This window comes from Kogia breviceps, chromosome 9 (genome assembly GCF_026419965.1).
Source record: "Kogia breviceps isolate mKogBre1 chromosome 9, mKogBre1 haplotype 1, whole genome shotgun sequence".
NCBI lineage: Eukaryota > Metazoa > Chordata > Mammalia > Artiodactyla > Physeteridae > Kogia > Kogia breviceps.
Window position 1 is genome coordinate 58,171,687 of NC_081318.1, and position 22,718 is coordinate 58,194,404.

The 22,718-nt window shown below is 38.4% G+C and overlaps 1 protein-coding gene across 1 annotated transcript in view; it reads left to right on the forward strand.

Annotated features, from left to right (window-relative positions):
* The first annotated feature begins 2,093 nt into the window (after positions 1 to 2,093).
* The window catches only part of COL1A2 (collagen type I alpha 2 chain), a 35,683-nt gene continuing 15,058 nt past the window's right edge, over positions 2,094 to 22,718 (forward strand). Inside the window, exons 1-30 of the mRNA XM_059073774.2 lie at positions 2,094 to 2,246; positions 4,832 to 4,842; positions 5,443 to 5,457; positions 6,104 to 6,139; positions 7,268 to 7,360; positions 8,655 to 8,708; positions 11,511 to 11,555; positions 11,644 to 11,697; positions 11,790 to 11,843; positions 12,161 to 12,214; positions 12,635 to 12,688; positions 13,217 to 13,270; positions 14,858 to 14,902; positions 15,194 to 15,247; positions 15,348 to 15,392; positions 16,038 to 16,091; positions 16,602 to 16,700; positions 16,826 to 16,870; positions 16,977 to 17,075; positions 17,527 to 17,580; positions 17,741 to 17,848; positions 18,223 to 18,276; positions 18,378 to 18,476; positions 19,396 to 19,449; positions 19,899 to 19,997; positions 20,382 to 20,435; positions 20,939 to 20,992; positions 21,143 to 21,196; positions 21,465 to 21,518; positions 22,500 to 22,544. Of these exons, the coding sequence (XP_058929757.1) occupies positions 2,177 to 2,246; positions 4,832 to 4,842; positions 5,443 to 5,457; positions 6,104 to 6,139; positions 7,268 to 7,360; positions 8,655 to 8,708; positions 11,511 to 11,555; positions 11,644 to 11,697; positions 11,790 to 11,843; positions 12,161 to 12,214; positions 12,635 to 12,688; positions 13,217 to 13,270; positions 14,858 to 14,902; positions 15,194 to 15,247; positions 15,348 to 15,392; positions 16,038 to 16,091; positions 16,602 to 16,700; positions 16,826 to 16,870; positions 16,977 to 17,075; positions 17,527 to 17,580; positions 17,741 to 17,848; positions 18,223 to 18,276; positions 18,378 to 18,476; positions 19,396 to 19,449; positions 19,899 to 19,997; positions 20,382 to 20,435; positions 20,939 to 20,992; positions 21,143 to 21,196; positions 21,465 to 21,518; positions 22,500 to 22,544 (1,764 nt within the window). The 5' untranslated portion in view covers positions 2,094 to 2,176. The remainder of the gene's footprint in view (positions 2,247 to 4,831; positions 4,843 to 5,442; positions 5,458 to 6,103; positions 6,140 to 7,267; positions 7,361 to 8,654; positions 8,709 to 11,510; positions 11,556 to 11,643; positions 11,698 to 11,789; positions 11,844 to 12,160; positions 12,215 to 12,634; positions 12,689 to 13,216; positions 13,271 to 14,857; positions 14,903 to 15,193; positions 15,248 to 15,347; positions 15,393 to 16,037; positions 16,092 to 16,601; positions 16,701 to 16,825; positions 16,871 to 16,976; positions 17,076 to 17,526; positions 17,581 to 17,740; positions 17,849 to 18,222; positions 18,277 to 18,377; positions 18,477 to 19,395; positions 19,450 to 19,898; positions 19,998 to 20,381; positions 20,436 to 20,938; positions 20,993 to 21,142; positions 21,197 to 21,464; positions 21,519 to 22,499; positions 22,545 to 22,718) is intronic.

Consider the following 22,718-nt stretch of genomic DNA (forward strand, 5'->3'; position numbering starts at 1 on the left):
GTTTCCTTTAGTTTATAAATGTGTGCTTGAATTTCTCGAATTCTCAAAACGTTGCTGAGCATTTTTTATGCTAAAAGGGAAATTATAATCACATTTCCAAAAAATGTACTACAATTTCAAAAAGTCTTCTCAAGTTATCTCCCAAGTCAGTGCTCTTAAATAGAATAAAAGAAGAGGTTTGGGGGTTTTTTTTTAATAGTTTTTGGTTGTTCTTTTATTTCCATTAACTTTGTTGTTTGTTTGTTTATAAGCTTAGAGGAAGCAACCAGTTTACGAATATTCAATCCCTTTGGTTTATAGCAGCTGCTGATAGAGTTAGGCAGAAATTCTTCCTTAAAGTAGGGGGTGGGGGGAAGGAGGAGCAGAGAGATGGGGGAAAGAAAGGGAAAAAGATTAGCAAGGAACTACAGCCCACTCATTTCTGTTTGGTGGAGACAGAATTGACCTAAAGATGCCCCTTTTGCGCTGACTTCTGGGAGAGAATGGCTGCCTCACTGGGGTTGCTGAGCAAGAAGAGGCTCAGCCCAGACCAACGGCCTTTCCTCTGGACCTGGAATGCCATCTCAGAAGGGTTGGGGAAAGGGCCATCCACTGAAGCTGACTGCACTCAGTATCGTAGATTCTCAAGAGTTCTGGCCTCTCATTTCCAATGCCTCAGGGTCCTCTCCTCTCCCTGGTGGGGAGCAGAGAGTGGGAAGTGTCCTCAGGGGAGAAGGAGCTGTCTCCCTAACGTGGGTGTTGGGGAGAGAACTAACACCCCACGTTGGAGGGAGCTCCGCTTGAGGTGTTACCAGAGAAGACAGCCTGTATCCCAACCTCAAATTAGAAGTCCCTCTAGATGGCCTAGGCGTTTTCTCCAAGGTGTGGAGATTAGCTGGGAGGTGCTGGGGCGTTTCCCGTAAGTGTGGGGTCGGTGAATGGGCAAAGAGGACAAAAGGGATGGCAGGAGGCGCCTCACTGGGGGCTTATCTGAGTCTAGGCTCAGGCTGTAGCTGGTAAATCCAGACAAGGAGTCTGTGGAGAAGAGGAGGGGGAGAGTGGAAACCCGAAGGGGAGGGGATAGACTTTTCCACCGCAACCTCAGAAAGAGACTGCTAAGTTAGAAAGGAGCCCGTGTTGGTCAGTTGCAGTCACTTCGCAGGGCCAGATAATCCCCAAAGCCTCGGTTTAGAATCAGCCTCAACAGAGGGAAGCGAGGAGGTCGTATGATTTCTCCCGTGGCTCGGTCTAGTCTGGTGTGCGCAAAGCACATCCTCCCTGGTGCTGGATGCCCGCTTCCCTACCCACCCTCCCAACCGTGGGCGTCCTCGGATTCCAAGTAAACCCTCCACCGACTGAAACCCCCCTCTCACCCTTTCCCGGAGCCAGAAGAGAGAGAGCGCGTTACTGCTGAAAAAGTGGGCGCACAGACGCCCCAGAGAGGGAGAAAAGCTGGGCGGGGGTGGGGGCGGGGGTGGGGGCGGGGTGGACGGGGCGGAGGGAGGGCGGCCTCGGGCTGCGCCACGCAGTCGGATCCTGCTCCCTGGTCCCCTGCCCTCTCCGCGCCCGCCGGCCCTCCACCCTGCCGGTGGCCCGCGGGGCACCAGGTAGGAAGAGCTGGACAGCTCCTGCTTTGATCTCTGGGCTCCAGTCCCTTCTACAGCTGCCCGGCTGCCCGGGGATCTGCGAACTCTGCCCACGTCGGTGTCCGCAGAGCTCTCCGACGTGTACAGAAGTGTTTCCAAACTTGGGAAGGGCGGGGGAGGGCCGGGGGAGATGGGGAGGGCGGAGGTATGCAGACAGCGAGTCAGAGTTTCCCCTTGAAAGCCTCAAAAGTGTCCACGTCCTCAAAAAGGATGGAACCAATTTAAGAAGCCAGCCCCGTGGCCACGTCCCTCCCCCCTCCGCTCCCTCCTCTGCGCCCCCGCAGTCTCCTCCCAGCTGTGGCTGCCCGGGCCCCCAGCCCCAGCCCTCCCATTGGTGGAAGCGCTTTTGGAAGCACCCTCGGGCCAGAGAAACTTTGGCCGTATAAATAGGGCAGATCCGGGCTTTATTATTTTAGCACCAAGGCGGCAGGAGGTTTCGGCGAAGTTGGAGGTACTCGCCACGACTGTATGCCTGCGCCCGCCAGGTGATACCTCCGCCGGTGACCCAGGGGCTCTGCGACACAAGGAGTCTGCATGTCTAGGTGGTAGACATGCTCAGCTTTGTGGATACGCGGACTCTGTTGCTGCTTGCAGTAACTTCGTGCCTAGCAACATGCCAATGTAAGTGCCTTCAGCTTGTTTCGGGCAGTCTGGGAAAGAGGTTACATGGGTGGGCACCTAGTCTGAAAGGAAAACCTAACAAAGTTCTAGGTACAGCTTGGAGGGAAGGCTCTCTGGCATGTGGATAAACGCTGGCATTTATGAGAAACATGGAAAATACTTTAGAAATGAAAACAAAAAAAGGCTCCACTCTCGCCAAAAGTTAGGGAACTTTTCTCTCAACTCAGAGTGAACCTGTGAACTTGATCTAGATCCTCCAGTTAGTGAAGCTCAAAGGGAGCAGAAATCCTTCTCCTTAAGGATGAGATATTAACTGACATGATGAAGGAAGGCAAAGGCTTCCGCCTAAAAGGCCCCAAAACTGCACTGATGCCCACCTTGTGAAACTTGAGGCCTGGTTTAGAAAGCCCTTAATTTAGTAATTAAAAAAAAAAAAACTCACCCCCTAAAGGCTTTTCTCTTCTGGGTGTTTTGAGACTGGTCTGCATGATGATGATGATGATGATGATGATGATGATGATGATGATGATGATGATGATGATGATGGTGGTGGTGGTGGTGGTGGCCATCAGGCGCCCTCTGGAGGTAGGACAGTGAGAGCACAGGGGTCCAGCGCTTAAGGTTTATGGAATCCCCACTTAAAAGACTCCACAGGTTTATACAGAGAATGATCTGCATTTCTCATTGAAGCCAATCCCAATAGCTAGTCAGCATATCCTGGGAAGAAAAATGGATACATTCTGAAAAGTTAAATTAGCTTCTCATTTCATTACCTGGTCATGGAAATGGTAACATTATTTAGTTAAAATCTGCCCTGCCTTTTGTTGAGCCAGAGTTATCTCTTTAATATGTTCCCAAAGACAGGCATTCTGAACATAGCAAGTTGGGAAATATCAACACTGATCTGAGATTCAGGAGACCCGGGTGTTTCCCATGCCAATAATTTATCATGTGACCTTGGGCAAGTCAAACTGAGCCTTTTCTGAAATGCAGGATAGAAATTGGATGGACTCCAAGGCTGCTTTCCAGCTGTAGGTTTTATGACCAGACTTCCATGTCAAGATAGAATGAAGAAAATCAGTCTGGTTTTGCCTTGAAAATGGCTGACTAATTACCAAAGATACTGATTTGATGGGGTAAGAGGGGGAACTGGCCACACCCAACACTCTAAAAGTTTGCTCCACCCACATGCCACGGTGTCTACCACTGCATCATTACTGATGCATTTGTGTGTGTATGTGTGTTTTCTCCCTTCATCCACTTTTAGTATACACACTGTGAATGCTAAGGAATAGTTGCATTGAACAAATTCACATTACCAAGTTCATTTTTTTAAAAGAGATCTGAGGGTGGCAGGGGGAAAGAGCTGTCTCCTAGAGAAAAGATGAAAATAGACCTAGGGAAGTTTGAAGGTACAAAGGGCAATTCACCTTCTGATCACCATCCACCTACATTCTGAATAAAAGTTACCAAACACACATTCTTCAAAGTGGCTCAGTCTGAATAAGTAAAAGGCAAATTTCCAAAATCATAAGAACTTCCGTTAATCAAGTCCAGGCATAATTATTCTTCCTACTGATGAACACAATGAAGTAAATATATCATTTTCCTAATTTAAAAGTAATTCTCATGAATTGCCCTTAAATGTCAGTGCTGGATGTGGTCCACCCTCCTGAACTGTGAATGTTGCAGCAGCTGTTCCCACTCCAAATGACACACTTCTTGGCCACCTAATTAAAGCAATTTTTAGGGGTGATTCATTTTGTTGCCAGCTTGGCCTTATATCCTGTGTTAACCTATAATTTTTATACCGTAGGAGAAGAATTCAGTCTTTAAGAGCTTATAGCAATTATGGCAAAGGGGGAGGATATTCCTTTAGTGTATTTTTCCCATTATTTTTCTAGATCTTTAATCCACAGTTTTTCCATTTATACAGAGCAATTCTTCCTCGGGGACAAAAGTGATACACATTGGTTAAATGACCTTACCTAACTTAAGTGAACCTATTTAAAGCAAAATTTCAGATGTCCAAATGAATCCATTTTCATGGTGACTTATTTGCAAATTAGACCTTTTGAAAAACAACATTAAGAATGGTACAAACTCTGTAATGTTAGTGTTTTAGAAAAAAAACTTTAGGTAATGTACTTTCCTAAATTTCCCCCTTTTAAAATTTTTAAGTATCAAAAATTGTCTAAACTAATACAAATTATTTCCTCATCAATATACTGGTTTTGCTCATATTCAGTGATTCACCTGTGCAATATAGCATCTTAATTACTAAACATTAGAAGTATCCTTTAGACACATTAATATTTCACAGCATTTATAAAGTAGTAAATAATTAACAATTTAATTCAAAATATATTTACATATTAACATTGAAAACAAATCATCCTGCTGATCCCTGCCATAATTTTGATGTACATAATTTCTGTCATTAGAATATTCTTAATAAAAAATACAATTTGTCCTTTAATTAGGTAAGTCAATTTTATAGACTAATATACCCATTTGTTAGTCACTGCTAGTGATCAATGAAATAATACTAATAATTATTTCTTTCTTTCCCCTTTCCTCTATAGCTTTACAAGAGGTGAGTAAAATTATTTTTAGAATTTGTTATTTTAGACTTTGATTGCCTTGGCCACAGTAATGTTTTCTCTGGGGAAGGAAAAGGAGGCTGTATTGATATTGACCAACCCGAATTTCCAAAATAATCATCAGGAGTTATGGTAGTCAAACATTTCTGGCTGCCTTAGAAAGTACCCACCCCAATTTCCAAAATGGGCGGGGCTACTGAATCAGACCACCCTAAAACGAACACCCATAAGAAAAGAGAGTAAATTATCCAGTGGAAGTTTGGGTTTTAGCATCAGCTGCTACGAACTAGAAGACTTCACCAATCTAGAGAATTTTATCACTCCCTTGGAATCATTTGCAAGATTATTATGAACAAATTCTTAGTTCATGAATTGAATTTGAGGCATAATTACAGATAAGTATATATCTGGGTTCTATACGTATTTTATTTTATTTATTGGTAAAATTTAAAATTGTGCTTTGAAATATTAAGATAATAGTAATGCATAATATATATAATCTGTAGGTATGTTTGTACACTACATGGAAATGGGAGCCATTTTAAAATTTATATAATCCTCCTCATAATAATCCTTTACTTATTCTTTTCTAGGCAACTGCAAGAAAGGTAAGAATCCAATATTTCTCCATAGTACCTGAAATGATCAGTGATAACTTACAGTTTAACTAAATTTATGGTACACTACAGAAGGAAAATACTTTGTCAAGATTTTGCCCACATGAATATGCATTAGCTAAACCACAAAATAAAATAGCTTTGATGTGTAAGATAGCAAAGCTTTATTATCTTCCAGAGTCATCTCTAATTATACTTATATTATGCAACTGGTGATTTACATACTAAAGGAAAAGAAAAGACTTGGTTTTGTTCTGGAGATGGAATGAGTATTATGTTAATTATAGGTGATAAACAAAAGTTTATTTTAAAGGGCTTTGACTATATAAATATGCTGTTATCGATGTTACAAAATGATAATTTTATCCACAGAAATCATCTTTCGAAAAATAGTGGTAATAATATTGGCCTAATACTAGAGACTATAGCCTCCAACCTCCCAGTTTAAAAAAATTACATGTAATTATAATAAAAACAAAATACTTTTGTCTATTGTAGTGTGCCATTTTTATAGCTACTATCTAATAACATTATGGTTAGATCAGCCTTACTGACTAATTATTATCAAGAATGTTTTGCTCATTCACTGGAAATTGCCTAGACATTTATTATTGTGCTGTTTCTACCTTCCTCGTAGGGCCCAACTGGAGATAGAGGACCACGTGGAGAAAGGGTGTGTAATTTTTGAACTATTAAAGGGCTTTGGCCCATATTTTAATAACTACATATTAGAAACTACAGGAGACTGACAATTTATAAGGATATTATGTATCCAGATAATTGCCTACCTTTTAAGCAAATAATGCCTTACAAAAAGTGAATAAGCATTATTATATATGATCAATATTCTTTTTAGGTCAAGATTATCCTTTAAGAAAGTAGAACTATTACAGACAGCCATATTCTTTGCATGGTCTTTCTTTGTTTTTAGTTGACCTGTCCAACACATACATAATGGAAATGTATCTACCTACCACCACATGGCCCTTCTCTTTTTAACATGTTTTGTTTGCTTTTCAAGTAAGATCTCTTATCTAGGCTGGCAACAATAGTTAAACAGCAGCCAACAACATGTTTCTGTCTAAATTAATAAATGTACAAGTTAGGCTTGCATTTTATTCATTGTATTCTTAGATCTCCTTGCTATGCTTATGTGGCATGTATAACCACATGGTTTCATCATATGACACTTTCGTCAATATATAAATACCTTTACCTTGTATCCATCGAGAAGTGCGGACTTAAATGTATTCCACTCAAGCAATCTATTAGAGGTAGGGTTATGTCAGTAAATTACTTTAACAACATAAATAGTGTTAATGGTAGGAAATCTGCAGGATTTTCTACCCTGTGATAAAATAACTATTAATTATCATATCAATTAATCTGCTTTTCACACATAACATACCAAAACAATTGAGTAAGTTCATCAGTCAGAAACTGACAATCAATATACACAGTACATCACTGTGCACTGTTAACCATATGAATTTATAGCTATAAATTTTAGCTATAATTTTTATCTTCATTTGAATACTGGAGCTCCATTATGAATTAATATCCAGTGGCTGACATAGTCCTCTTCCAAGAGTAACTATCCCGTCTTGTGTCTTCTTCAGACACCAGCTACTAAACCTCCTTCTAAAATAGACCCGTGTCAATAGTGGCAAATATGGCATTTTAAATTTCCACACCACTTGTACATCCTGACCAACTGATCTTACCACATGTATTCTGAGGTCTTCTTTAGGTTTCTGCGGAGTCTGTCTAACCCTGACTTAATTCACTTTTTACATAACAGGGTCCACCAGGCCCACCAGGCAGAGATGGTGATGATGGTATCCCAGGCCCTCCTGGTCCACCTGGTCCTCCTGGTCCCCCTGGTCTTGGTGGGGTAAGGTGTCTTTAAGTATCGTTAACTTTTAGCTAACTTCAGTTTCTTACACCTGTATTGGAAGAAGATTCATTGTGGAATTTATTTTTAGTAGTTTTAAGGGGGAGTCGGCTATTTGGATTAGTATAGTATTTTATTTCATTTCTTTGGTTTCTTCATTCAAGATTCTACTTTGCCCGATCTCTTTGTGAGCCCTTGTCAATTACAGGACAAGTCTTTGTGTTCGCTGACGGTAGCTGCAGCCCTCGTGACCATTATTTAATTTGGGAATTTAATATCTTTTATCAGTAGGGCACAAATAAGAGGTGTTGCATTATTAAAAAGTTTGATTAGATTGAATTATAAATGAAATCCCTGATCTTAAGCAGTTTCACAAACATCCTACTCTTTTTATTCTCCTTGGCTTGAAGTCTACTGAACCAACATTCAAAGCAGTTTTTGGTTTAATTTGCTTGAAACTAATTTGAGAAAAGTACATTTCTCTTTTTCATTAATATCTTCTTTTAGCTTTATGCTTTAACAATGGTATGAGCGCCAAATGGCCTCACTGCAGGAAGGAAAACATATTTGCTTAATTGGTTAGCACTATGAATCAGAAGCCTGATTCTAACACCCAACTGTACGCCAGTAAAATAAGACCTTTCTCTCCCAAAGATCTTATTATGATTGCTTATCTACTGAGTGCATTAAAAAGCACCTTTCTTAATAGGTCTACCACTGTAAGAGAGATCTTTAACAGTAAAGCTATTACTGTGAACTATTTTTTTAAAGTTTAATCTTCCAAGGGGCATTTTAATTTAATTTTCCTCTAAACTTTAAAACTCTTTATATCCTTTTTGAAACTACAGCAAGAAAAAGGTCTCTTAGTCATTTTGTGTAGTCATGGAGGAGCAGGGCAACAGGTAGAAATATAAAGTTGTTCTCTTGGTTTCTGCTTAATTTATCAGGGCCCCTCACTGACTTTTAAAGTTTAGAAAGCTGTCTTCCTCAGTGTACAGGTAGGGGGTGGGGATTTGAGTGAGAGGGTTAACGGGGCAGGAAAAGTTTCAAAAATAAGGTTGGGAAGCTCCCTATTTCAAACTAGGTGTGGACTAAATTTTAAACTTGTATCTCTCCTGAATTTTTAGGAATTTAGCTCAATATGGAAGTCTAAACTAATAATTATGTCAGATATACTTCTTCCTTTTAAATAACAACAGAAAAATCTTTAGAAGTAGAATGAGAAAATGAACTACATGGCCAATAGTTATATGTATATATAAATATATATATATATATTTTTTTCCCCATCTAGAACTTTGCTGCTCAGTATGATGGAAAAGGAGTTGGAATTGGCCCTGGACCAATGGTATGCTTATCTCTTTTTATCTAGCCCCAAAATTACTGAATAGAGAATTTATGTTAAATTTCACATTGCCATTTATTTAGCTACCTAGTTTAATACTCAATACTCAGATCAGATAAAAGCAGCAGCTCTCTTTGTATTCAAATCTATAAAAATCTAAGCCTAGGTTAGGGGGTGCGATTTTTTTCTACAAACATGCCTCCTTAGGACAGATCAGATATTTATATCCAAGAAAAAAATCTCTGGATGTAGTAATCATAATTTAGGTAAACCAACTTAATTCAGAAAAGTAATCACTCTGATTAATTTTTTTATGCCTTTTAACATTGCCTAGAATTTGAAGCAACCTACAGAGATGCAGAACTATTAAGTTCTATGAACTTGCTGGAAAGGCTCAGCAAGTTCTAGTGTAGCCCGTTCATTTTCTAGGTAGAGAGTTTAAGCCCTTTCCCAAGGTCATATATGTGGTTAATGACAGAATGCCAGGCAAGATGTCTGATATTCAACATCATGGCTCATGTATCCAGTACTTGAATAAAACATTACTTTACTTAACAAGTATTTACCAAGTTGGTCTTCGATAAGACCCAAACTATATTATGCATTTAGGATATAGAAGTGAATATGACAGATTCCCACCCTCCCTCAAGGAATTAACAACATAGGAAGTGTTTCTTTTTGTCCATCTTGATAAAAAATTCTTTTTTAAAATCTAATTATAAATCAGTATAAGAGGGAATATGACTATGATGATGATGGTCTATCTTTAACAAGTAAACCTTCTAACAAGTATTAGTGAGATGTGTTAGGGGAAAAAAAAAACTGATATGAGCATGCAAAATATATACTAGTATGTAAAAAATAGAGGGAAAAATTGCTGGAAATAAAAATGTTAAGTTGATTAAACACTGCAGTTTAGTACATACCCACACACAATTTAGTGATTTTTAATTAATTGTTTGCAAACAAAGGTATTTATCTGCCCAATTTAAGATAGTCTTTAAAATATAAATTTTACCTGGACAATGCATTCAGTGCTCTGTCTTCAAAAGATGTTCTGCTGGAGCTAATGGTCCGCAATAAGCTAATACACTGTAAGGGCAAGACAATATTTTCTGTAAATTAAAACTCTCACTTGAGAAGTAATATGCCGTTAATTGATGATTTCCAATTTCCTGATTTTGCATGGTAATTTAAAATATTCATATCTGAAATGAAGAAGTGGAGATTTTCTTTTGGCTTTGTTTATATTGGGTATTTGAAATTAGCCATTTCAGCTAATGCTGGACATTAGTCAGTTGTAAAACAGTACCTATATCTCAAGAAGAAGCTAAAAAGAAAAAAAAGTAAAGCATTAATTTTTTAAAAAAAGCCTACATAAGCCTGGAAAATTAATATGGATTTCAGATTCCCCTGACTTTGGAACATCTCTCTAGGGGGCATAAAGCAGAGTGTTTTACTTTTAAATATCAGTGAAATATAATTTAAGCTTGCACATTCACACACATTCACAGACATATGTAATCAACAGATATGTTTCACTAATAGGAGAGATAGGCAGCAATAAAGCATTAAAATAAATTTCCATGTTGGAAAATCAATAACTATAAAACCCCACAGGGTTCTTCTCTGAATTAATGAATAATCATCGTCCATCTCACAGCCTCCACAAAATAAACTACCTTTTATGTAAATGAAATTGTTGCAAATACATGGAAAAATGAATAAATATAATTTAAAATTCATGGTGTCAAGGAAAATTATTTTTAATGTACACCTCAAAATATTATTTTGATTGAAAAGTGACAGTTTCTTTTAACTTTGAAGCAATTTCTAAAACCAAATAAATAACTCATAATTAAGATGATGAGCTTTTTAATAAAATCCATATTATTTCACTCTAGGCATTAATACAGTGGGGCAGACTTGACTGCAGAGTCCCCATGCTTGATGTGTCATGAACAAATTACCTGAGACTTGTCTGTGCAATATATTCAGCATTAGAGGAATGGCCCCTACAGAAGAGTTTGCACAGGCCTTGCAAAGGGGAGTCACAATGTGTATTTAGCTTCCAAACTAGTAACACTCTGTTTTACTCTGTGTGCTACAGAATGAAGAACAAAGGCAAAAACAATCTGCTGTCATTTGGGCCATATTTTCAATAATAGTAGCATATAATAGATTCTTCCAGTAGGATGTTTCAATAATATTTTATTTTGCCTTCACCCCTTACTATATCCACTTTTGTTTGACATTTTCATCAGTCACCAATAGCCCTTAAAGGAGCTATAAGGTTATAACAAACCTCCCTCTAATCATTAAGAAAGATTTTTGATCCTTTTCAATTTATGCCCCCTGTGGCAATAAAAATATCAATTTCTTAGCTGAGTATGATATGAGGAGATGACATATGATAAGGAAATCCAAATGGAAATGCTTCGTCAGCTGCATGAACGGCAGTTGTATATTCTGTGCTGTGCAAAGACTGAGTCACTTCATTGCATTAGAGCAATCTCAATATGCTCAATTGTGCACAACTTTAAGGAACCTGTGGCCACCTCATCTAACTGAGTTCTGATTTGGATTAGGAGGGGCAAAGGTGAAAGCAAAGGCAGAGAAACAGTGGAGGAAACTTGGGTTCTTAAATGCTTCCTTGAGAGGAACAAAAACTGTGAAATGAGACCAGGACAATTCTGTTCATTTGTCCATCACAAAACGTCTATGGCACTACTAAGCTAGTCCTGTCTAACCCAACCCTAGGCCATGATGGCTTGTCAGTGCTAACTATATCTGTCCTCTTTACAGGGTTTGATGGGACCTAGAGGCCCTCCTGGTGCATCTGGAGCCCCTGTAAGTACCGAAAGCTTGTAATCTCACTTATGTAAAAAGACAGAGAATTAAATAAAGGCTTGGAATGTGACCTACTGTTTTTTCTTAGGGCCCTCAAGGTTTCCAAGGACCTCCTGGTGAGCCTGGTGAGCCTGGTCAAACTGTGAGTACCTTTCCCCCTTTGTGATAAATTTTTTTTTTCAAGAAGTTTCTTAATATAGCATTAACAAAACAATGGGTTTCCCATTTTCCTAGGGTCCTGCAGGTGCTCGTGGTCCACCTGGCCCTCCTGGCAAGTCTGGTGAGGATGTAAGTATTTCCTCTTAAGCATTTCCAAACGCCACTTAAAATACTCCTGCCTCAAAAGAATTTCTAGATTCAAATTAAGTATTCTGCCAAAAGCTGAATATGCCTGACATAATTTTCCCCATATGGATAATAACATTTTAATGAAATAATGATTAATTTTCTTGTATTTAAGGAAGTATAATTGTTAATTAAATATATATTTGGATCCACATTTTCATATGATGCCTTTTTTCCCTGTTGTAAAAACCAAGATGCCCCGACTTTCATCTGATAGTTTACCAAGAAAGGGTTTACCCTATGATGCTTTCATGTTTTAGGGTCACCCTGGAAAATCTGGACGACCTGGTGAGAGAGGAGTTGTTGGGCCACAGGTGAGATTTTTTTACAACGGTATATAGTCCAAACATCAGAGGTATCTCATATATAAGATAGTTGCTAAAACTAGAATCAGACTAAGTGGCGACATAGATGTCATACTTACAACACTCACTGAAGGCATCTGACAAAAAAAAGAGCCTAGTTAAGAATGCATACAGGTTTTATTAATGCAAATAATGTAATATTAATGATGGTGAGCATCCTTTAAACAACTAAATTGTGTGTTCTACAAGTACCATAGTAGTAGTTACTCAAATTAGAGCAACTTATTTGCTGCTTTGTGCTTACACATATACTAGTCTTTGATTCCAAGCTTGGACTTTGACGAGAAGAAACACTTTGGAGGGAAGAAATCATCGTCTTTTTATTTAGGACAAAAACGTCATTCGTCGTCTTCTATGTTTCTTTTTAAGGGTGCTCGTGGTTTCCCTGGAACTCCTGGACTCCCTGGCTTCAAGGGCATCAGGGTGAGCACATTCTTTACCCACAGAAGAGAAAATGTTGGTTACTTTTAGTAAAAACCTCAACTATATTTAAACTCCTGGATGACACATATTTGCTTCCAAATTCCTGGAATTTGCCAGAGCGAAGAGAGAGTTAAAGGGTAAGGTGGCTGGAAAGTAAAGTGGGGTGTAGTTTTTTCTTTTTTTTAGTCTGCTCATAGCTTCCAAGAAAGGAGGATCCCTACAGGGAAAATGGTATAAAATGGGTATAACTTAAGAGGTATTTAAAGCCCTCTGAAGATCATAAAATTATTAATGATGGAAAGTACGTGAGAGAGCATCTAGTTCTTTATCCTTCCCTTTCAAGTGTAGGGAGGTTTAGTGACTTACCTAGGGCAACAGAGGGGGTTTGTTGGGAGCTGGGGCAATAGGACTCCATTCTACAGAAGCAGTCACAAGATTCACGCAGGAGATATTAACTGCAAAGATACAAGATGTTTGAGTTGACCAAACACTGTAATGGAATTTTAATAATAAGGATTTGCCTTTCAGGGTCACAATGGTCTGGATGGATTGAAGGGACAGCCTGGTACTCCAGGTGTGAAGGTAAATACTAAATCAGAAGCACTGTTTTTAAAACAATTGATTGTAATTTCCCATCACCATCAGAAAGTATATTTTTACTGAAAGCTAATCATATTCTGAAGCATATCTTATTTCCTCTTCAATACTTTAAATCCCTCAGTGGTGAAGACTATGGGATTCTGTAACAAAAGGCCAATTATTAATAATATTTATTTAATTCAATACCTATTAAGCAATTGAGATTAAAAAAAGTCAAAAGTTTCTTCCTCATTTCCTTTCTTCCTATAATTTTAGTCAATCTCTGCAGCCAAAATAAAAGTAAATAAACATATAATCAGATATTAGGACACTATATTATTTTAAACAGTAAATTCTCCTTTGCCATGCACTAATTAGATGGGTACATTCATGTCACAATATACTTTTCAACCTCTTTCCTGTGATTTATCTGTGCACACTCAAAAAAATTTTAATTAGGTAATTAAAGTCTCAGAAGTGTGTTATCTCTTGGCTGGGCTCTTCTCTGACAGCGTTTTCAGCTATAAAATGTTCTCTCTCCTATTAAGGAGATAATGTGATATTAAAGTGAATACCAACGTAATCACAAATTAATGAGTAAGGAATACTAGTGGGACCAGAAATGAACATGAATATGGAGAATCCGTTCTAACTTTCCAGCTGCCACACCAATGGATAAGGTCAAACTCATTCTCCCTGGAGCCTAATATAAGAGCTCAGACTACTGATCACAGCATCATAAAATGTTAGGGCTGCAAGGAGCTTTGGAGACCCTCTCATTTTGCAGATGAGGGAAACTGAGGCTTAGAGAGAGTGAGTGACTTGCTCAAAGTCACACATCTAGAAGTTAGAAGGGCAAAGGCTAGAATTCCTGACTCCCACTCTAGTGCTTGCTCACAAAGAATACACTTCAGATAGAATCCTAGAAATGAAGGGTCCTTAAATGGTCTCGAAAACCAGGTTTCTTCTATATCTAAATTAGATTATCTTGAAGGAAAGTTCCTTTTCATGTGCCATTGTATTAAATTACCACCAGCACCAGCATCACTACCACCACTACCCCCACCAACATGGTTTTTACTCAAGATAAGAATGTAGATTGGAAAAAAACAAAAAAAAGAATGTAGATTGGAAGTAAATAAGACAGTTTTATTAAATATTATGAAGCTTTAATTTTTCATGCATATTTTATAAAAATAAAAATATTGAGTGTTCAAAATAACTTTAAAGAGGGTAAATATGGTTATGTTGAAAGCAATTTATCCTATCATCTCTTTTTATGTTATCATTGCTAATATATAAGCCTAGTCTAAATGATATCCAAAATCTAAGGGGAAAATTGGGGAAAGGGTAAATAACACTAGACCACATCTCCCTGATTCTGTGATATTTGGTATTATCTAAATAAAAACCCATATTTTATAAATTTTTTAAATGCATGTGATTGGCATAATTGAGAAACAATCTATGTAAGAAATGTTACAAAATATATGAATGGTTGAAATTGAAGTAATAGTGTAAAAATTACCAAATCAGAAGAAAATAATTAATATATATAATGAAAAAACTCAATCTTTCTTTTCCATGTAGGGTGAACCTGGTGCCCCTGGTGAAAATGGAATTCCAGGTCAAATAGTAAGTATTGATTACTTTACTATAAATCAAAAATGTGTACACTCTTTGCAAGCTGGAATTTCTTTAATGTTTTTGCTAATTACCATTTCCCTTGGCATTTGTATTCTTTGATATTTTTCTAATAGCCTTCTGCATAGTTAATTGAAATCATTACCTTTTAGTTGGAATTAGAACAAGACCTATTTATTTCTAGTGGATTTTTGTGCATGTTGGAAATTGGAAAAAGGAAATGCCTGTAACTTTTTCTTAAATTAGCATTCTGGATTTCATTGGAAACATTTCTGCTTCTAGGGAGCTCGTGGGCTTCCTGGTGAGAGAGGACGTGTGGGTGTCCCTGGCCCAGCTGTGAGTGCTTCCACGTTTCTTCATTTTTATTCTTTCTTAAAATCTTCTAATAGGTGCCATTTAACTTTCCACTCGACTTTTTTCTTTATTTTCTTCACAGGGTGCCCGTGGAAGTGATGGAAGTGTGGGTCCTGTGGGTCCTGCTGTAAGTGGTGACACTGAGGAATTTGGAAGGGACTGAGAGTGTGGGATGGGAGCTATCTTCTTTATTAATTCCCTATGAAATAGCACCATTTTAGACACCTTACCAAATGTTCTAAGAGATCATTTAAAGGTTCTATTTATAAGAACTACTATCCCTGAGGTTTGTAATTGCTATATAAAGTAAAATCTACCTCACCTGGGATACTGGAATGTCTTCCCTTCGATAACCTACCAATGACAACAGATCAGCTGTCAGTTTTCTCTTTGACAACATTAAGATCAAGCCACTCTAAGCCACTTCAATCTTCTGTTGTTGCTTTGTTAATTTTTTTTTTCCATTGATGATCACTTTATTTAGGGCTTTTCTTTTTCCAATAGCATTTTGTAGTCTTTAGTGCACAGGTCATTCTTGTATTTGTTAAACATTTTGCTAATAACTTGATTTTTTTTAACATCTCTATTGGAATATAATTGCTTTACAATGGTGTGTTAGTTTCTGCTTTATAACAAAGTGAATCAGTTATACATATACATATGTTCCCATATCTCTTCCCTCTTGCCTCTCCCTCCCTCCCACCCTCCCTATCCCACTGTTTTGTTAATTTACTGAGAGGAAACTTCTTTCCACCTTCTCCTTTGATTTCAGGGTCCTCTTGGGTCTGCTGGCCCTCCAGGCTTCCCAGGTGCTCCTGGCCCCAAGGTAAAAATGCTGGTGACCACTGTCATTACCTTGATAAACATTTTATTGTGATGTGAAAGATAGGGACTGTGTTTGCACATAGATAATTACAGAACAGGTAGCTTAATTATTCCCTCCTTCAAAATAGATACAGAATGACCAGTTTTCTCACTCTAAACTTGAAATAGATGATCTCTCTGTGCCTGAGCACTATGAGCATAGATAGAGAAGGCAACATGGAAACTGACTCCCTGGGGTTCCTCTGGGACACTCTCAAATGAGTTGGACCGACTGGCTGAGAATCAGAGTCTCTACCAAGAGAGACAGAGGTAGGTGAAGACAGCAATGGTAGCCAAGGTGGCAGAACCAGGCCAGGAAAATAGGAACACAAACCCCAATCTGTGGTACCAGATCAGATAAGGGAAGTTATTGCAATTCTGAAGAAATTTCATAAAACTTGGTGACCTAAAAACAGAGATATGCTATTTCATTATTTGCTGACTAATGCCTCAATGTCATTCCTGTTTTTAGGGTGAACTTGGACCTGTCGGTAACCCTGGTCCTGCTGGTCCCGCGGGTTCCCGTGGTGAAGTGGGTCTTCCAGGTGTTTCTGGCCCTGTTGGACCTCCTGTAAGTAGCCACTGTCATTAACTTCACTGAGTAGAAGGAAGAAAACAAAAAGAATGAAGGTGGGGTCAAAGAAGAAAAAAAATACTCCTATGAACCATATCTTTCTCCCTTCCTTTTCATCACAGGGCAACCCTGGAGTCAATGGCCTTCCTGGTGCTAAGGGTGCTGCTGTGAGTATATGGCTAAAATGTGCTGCTGTGGTTTTAAAGGTATTTTAATGGATGCTGTCTCTCCTGCCAGTTGCCTCATGAGGGACATGCTGTGTTTCTTTCCCAGGGCCTTCCCGGTGTTGCTGGGGCTCCTGGCCTCCCTGGACCCCGGGGTATTCCTGGTCCTGTCGGTGCTGCTGGTGCTACTGGTGCCAGAGGACTTGTTGTAAGTGGTCATGGCTGATGCTTTCATCATTCTGAAATACCAGCTCTACCATCATTTCATCCCCATCTAGACTTCGTCTTGTCGTCTTATCATCCTTATTTCTTCCTTAGCGTTTTCAGTGTGTATTTCTTCTGTAAGTTCATGCACACGTATGTATACTCTCTCCCTCACGCGCACACACACACACACACACACACACACACACACAGACACACCCCTCCTGCTATCCTAGAACATTACCCAAAGGTCAGTGAGGCACACTTCTATTATATCAGTCTTGTCCTTTCAACCAAGACCATTCCCCTGTAGGTCGTTTGAATATGAACTGAGCATATTTCTTAGAGAACTAAAGCTCTCTTTACTTTGATTCATAAATAGCCCCTGATGTTTGTCTTCCAGAGAGTTGTGACAAATGTTTGTCATTTGACCACTGTTTTGTATTGGACCCTAGGGTGAGCCTGGTCCATCTGGTTCCAAAGGAGACAGTGGCAACAAGGGTGAGCCCGTAAGTAGTTCTATAATCACAGTTTTATGGAGTTACTACTTTTTCAATCCAAAAAGTAATACTTTCACTTTTTTTAAGTTATTACTTTTTTTTTCTAGCTTGATATGAACACAAATTTTACTTTTCCTGTGCCCCCTTCTTTTGTTTTTTCATTAAATAGGGTGCTGCTGGGCCCACAGGTCCTCCTGGTCCCAGTGGTGAAGAAGGAAAGAGAGGCACCACTGGTGAAATTGGATCCACTGGCCCCCCAGGACCTCCTGGGCTGAGGGTAGGTTCCAAATGCTCTTGACACCCAGACACACCAGAGGCACTCATTCGTTAGGAATTGGTCAGAATTACTGAGTGCATTTTCTAGATGAAGGAAACATCTGCTTTCCATCTGCTTTATTAAATCACTGACTCTCAATTTGATATGTTATAAAATTGGTCTGGAAACAATGTTGACCTACTTTTGCAGAATGTTTCCTCCACACACCACAGTCCTTTGGGGTTTGGATGAAGTTTTTTGGCTTGGTTTGTAATTGTATCTCCCCCTTAAGGTCATCAAGATTTCTTGCATGCATGCCATGTTTCAATAAATCCTGCTCTACCTGATACAAGGATTCTCTCCAATTCTTTTCTATTTCATGTACTTTGTTACAGGGAAATCCTGGTTCCCGTGGTCTTCCTGGAGCCGATGGCAGAGCTGGTGTCATGGTAAATTGTCCATTACTCACATCCTGGGAAGGAACTTGATGCTTCTGGCCGTGGGTATGTCACTGGAGTTAACAACCTCCCCTCCCCTTTCTTTTTAATAGGGCCTTCATGGTAGTCGTGGTGGAACTGGCCCTGCTGGTGTGCGAGGTCCCAGTGGAGATTCTGGTCGCCCTGGAGAGCCTGGCCTCATGGGACCCCGAGTAAGTTTCAGATTGATTTTGAGCATGTCACACCTAGCACTGTTTCCTTTTCTAAAGGGATGATTAATATTTGAAGACAAAAATTTTAAAAAATCGAAAGTTAATTTGTTAGTAGACTTGCTAATGGTTCCCTTTTTAATTTAACTTTATCAAAGCCCAGTAGATATTTTGACGAATTTAGTTAGTTCATAAATTTCCTATTTATTACTTGATACAATGGCTGTGAGGTTTTTGGAAGAATAGATTTATTTTAATATATCCAAATTAGGTTGGTTCTCCTATCAGCATGAATCTTTTATCTCAATTTGTGAGTTTTATATAAGGTGTTCATGCAATATATTAGGACTATACATTATCAGTTTATTAGATTCATAAGTGAATCATTTTTCCAGTGATCACAAAGTGCTGTAATGTATTCAGCATCACACTAGCTATGGAGAAATGACCTTTAGATCTGTAGACACTCTAATCCATAGCAATAGAGTAATTTTTTGCCTCCATTATCTCTTACGGATGAGTATCAACTGTCATTGTACCATAAACAAGTAATAAAGACACCAAATATAGCAATTTTAAAAATCCACTTTGAAAATTACTTACTAAAAGTATTTGTTTTTCTATTCTAAGGTAAAAAATATACATTTTGCACATATAGTATGTTGCTCAACAGTTTCTTGAGATATCTTTAAATGGATCAGTTACACTAAAATTCAGTAAAAGGAAAGGCATTAAAAATAGAAAGAAGAAAGTTTTCAGAGCTCTTTCATACCTCCCAGCTAGTGGCTAATACCCCTAATGTTTTGCCCTAGTCAACAAACAAAAAGTGGGGGTAAAGTGCTTTTGTGAGATTTCAATTAATTGGAGCCTTGAGTATATGTGTTAAAGTGCCAATAGGAAAGCATCCTCATTTATTTTATAGGGTTTTCCTGGTTCCCCTGGAAATGTTGGCCCAGCTGGTAAAGAAGGTCCAATGGTAAGTATCGCTTATATTTTCAAGGACACATATTGCACCCTTATCAAGTGTTTCCTGTAGCTTATTTATATGTGAACACATTGAAAATATATATTAGCCACATACATATCTGAGAATGCGAAGTAATAGATTGTAATTACAGAGTCCAAATGAACACAGGAACAAAAGGAGAGAAGGAAAAAGAAAAACATGGCAGGGAATACTGAAGAGGGTGACAAGGGTATGAAAAGAGAGGAGAAAGAGGGAATTGTGTACATATGAGATTGACTTGGATGTGCATGTACTGACATCCTATTTAGAAAAGGAAAGTGGATTCATAATTTATTGACACTTTATATAGGAAGCTCTACACAATCAGAATATGATTCTTTTTCATCCTGTGGCAGCATCACAAGCTTGAGGTTGTGAGATCCTGTGCTGAGTAAACTTTAAATAAACTCTGGTTTCAGGGCCTCCCTGGTATTGATGGCAGGGCTGGACCAATTGGCCCAGCTGGAGCAAGAGGAGAGCCTGGCAACATCGGATTCCCTGGACCCAAAGGCCCCACTGTAAGAATCACCGCTACCTCTTCTCCCTTGGCACTTTTTTGCCACATTTCACCAAAACTCTTATTATTTCTCTCCTGCCTCAGTCCACTCTACCTCAAGGGGGGTTCCTTTCAACACAAGAGAACTGCAAGCCACTTACCACAACAAAAGTTGACCTCCAGTGTATCACTGTGCTCCTGCTGAAAATCCACATCTTGAGTCATATGCTCCTGCAGACATAAGTGTACTTTATTGTATCTGGAGCTGCATGATGATGGATCATGCCTTAAATAACAGAATTCAAGGACTAGGAATCTAAAAAAAAGAAAAAAGGCAAGAAATTCACATTTCAAAATTGTCATGGTTAATTTGACATTAAATGTATTTTTTTTATGTTTATTATAGGGTGATCCTGGCAAAAATGGTGAAAAAGGTCATGCTGGTCTTGCCGGTCTCCGGGTAGGTACTAACTTCTATGCGGCTCTATCCACATAGTATTCACGTAGGATACACATCTTTTGAGGCCATCTGATAGCATTCCATCACTTTCTTTCTAAGATTGCATCCCCAAGCTTCCTTTTACCATCACAAAATGTCTTTTCTCTTTAACCACACTTATAAGGCAGTGAGCTATGATGAATCAGAATGTATATTAAGTCAAAAATATTTATGGATGCATTTGGTTTTTATTTAATTCATTTTATGATTAAAAGCCTATGAATATGCTAGTAGCATTCTCTGACTTTCATAAATTGCCTTTCATCCATGGACTTCCTATGAGCCATATCACAAGTTAGTAGGTAGTATTTGGGCCTTGGCCCAAATTAAACACAATGTGTTTAATTCATGCTGAAATAACAAGCTTTGTTGTGAGGAAGTAATACATGAGGGAGGCTTTGGGGTATCTTAAATTGTCTGACTCACAGGCAGCTAACTCTGAGCCTTTCGGTTGAACATTTTAGGGTGCTCCAGGTCCTGATGGAAACAATGGTGCTCAGGGACCTCCTGGACTACAGGTGAGTATTTCTCTCACTCTTGCTCTATGTTGCACTAAAATGAATCTAGTCCCACAAAAATGGCCATCTCTTTTTTTCCAGTCTAAAAGTTAGCTAGATAGCAATGGTGACATATATCTCTATTCATGTAATCTTTCCTGTCACTTTCAGGGTGTCTCAGGTGGAAAAGGTGAACAGGGTCCTGCTGGTCCTCCAGGCTTCCAGGTAAGTCAGCTAAAACATACAGACTACTGCTTTTGGTCAGACTATCCAGCTGTAAATAACTATAACACTCTCCCCACCACACAGAACATGGTTTCAGAACTGAAGCAAAGAAGCATACATTTTTTCAAGGCAAACTTTTCTGTAATCCTTTAATAACACATAATAGTTAGTGATCATGTTGATATTAGATATTTCCCCCAAAAACCAATTATTAGAAAATCCCCCAAATATAGCCATAAAGATTGAGGTTTGTCTTTTTTTCATCTAGGGTCTGCCTGGTCCTGCAGGTACAGCTGGTGAAGCTGGCAAAGCAGGAGAAAGGGTGAGTAAAACAAGTGATAGTAAATTCGCCTAAACTTGGGACTTTCCCTCTGTTTAATACCCTACTGCAGTGCAATTATAATATGCAAAAGGAAACTTCATATTTCATATGTTAATGATAGTGTTCTACATATGTTGGTACTGATGGAGAGAATGAGCCAAGTTACTCATTTTCATTCACATTACTTTGTTTTCAGGACTGAATGAAACATCACATTATGGAAGTACAATATCATGAACATTCCATTTAATAGCCTTAACTTTTGTATTGTTCTTGGTAATGTTAAAATACAAATTATTTCCCTCTCCATAGTAAAAAAAAAAAATAAATGCACTGATTTTCCATCAAACTAGACCCTGAAAAATTGCTTTTAATGTTTTTCTTGGCATTCAGACATGACACTGCTATTCACAATCAGGGCATGAGTTCTGAGTCATTTTATCTGTAATTGTGATGAATGTGCCTCAATTCAGTTACATTCTGTGGCCTGCTCTCCTTTGTCAACAGTGGGTCACATTAAGGAGACAGCTGGTCAGTAATAAAGGAGATACACTTGGGTATACAATTAACTAGGTAATGTGCAGAATGTGATCATTTCTATTAAGAAAGAAGTCTGTTATATAACTAAAAATAGGCAATGTCTGATATTGTTCATCATCATTATTTATTATATTATCAAAGGAGATAGTCTTTTGTCACTTTTTAAAAAGCAATAAACCAAATAATGACAGACTAAAATTTTCCGATACCAGGTTCTAGGATATATATTTAATATCAGTGGAATTCTCACTTTTTAAAAATCTTTCCATACACCACTGAAAGCTGTCTTGTTCCTAATAGCCTGTGTACTTATACACTCACGTAGGTAGAGCCTATCTGGCTTTATTTCACTCTCAAAACTTTTCTAAATATCATAAACATATGTGGATTTAGAGAACATACATAAGTTTCACACTTTATTTTTTCTCATGTTTTGCCTAGGGTATCCCTGGTGAATTTGGTCTCCCTGGTCCTGCTGGTCCAAGAGTAAGTGTTACTTAACTTTCATAAATTGCTTGCAATGTTTTTAAAACAAATGGTGCCTTCTCCTAAAAACTATTGATGACCTTGTAACAGCAAATTCCTGACACTATTCTGTAGTCAAACATAATCTGCAGAGAACATTCAATTTCTAAATTGATAGTAGACTTTTTATGTAAT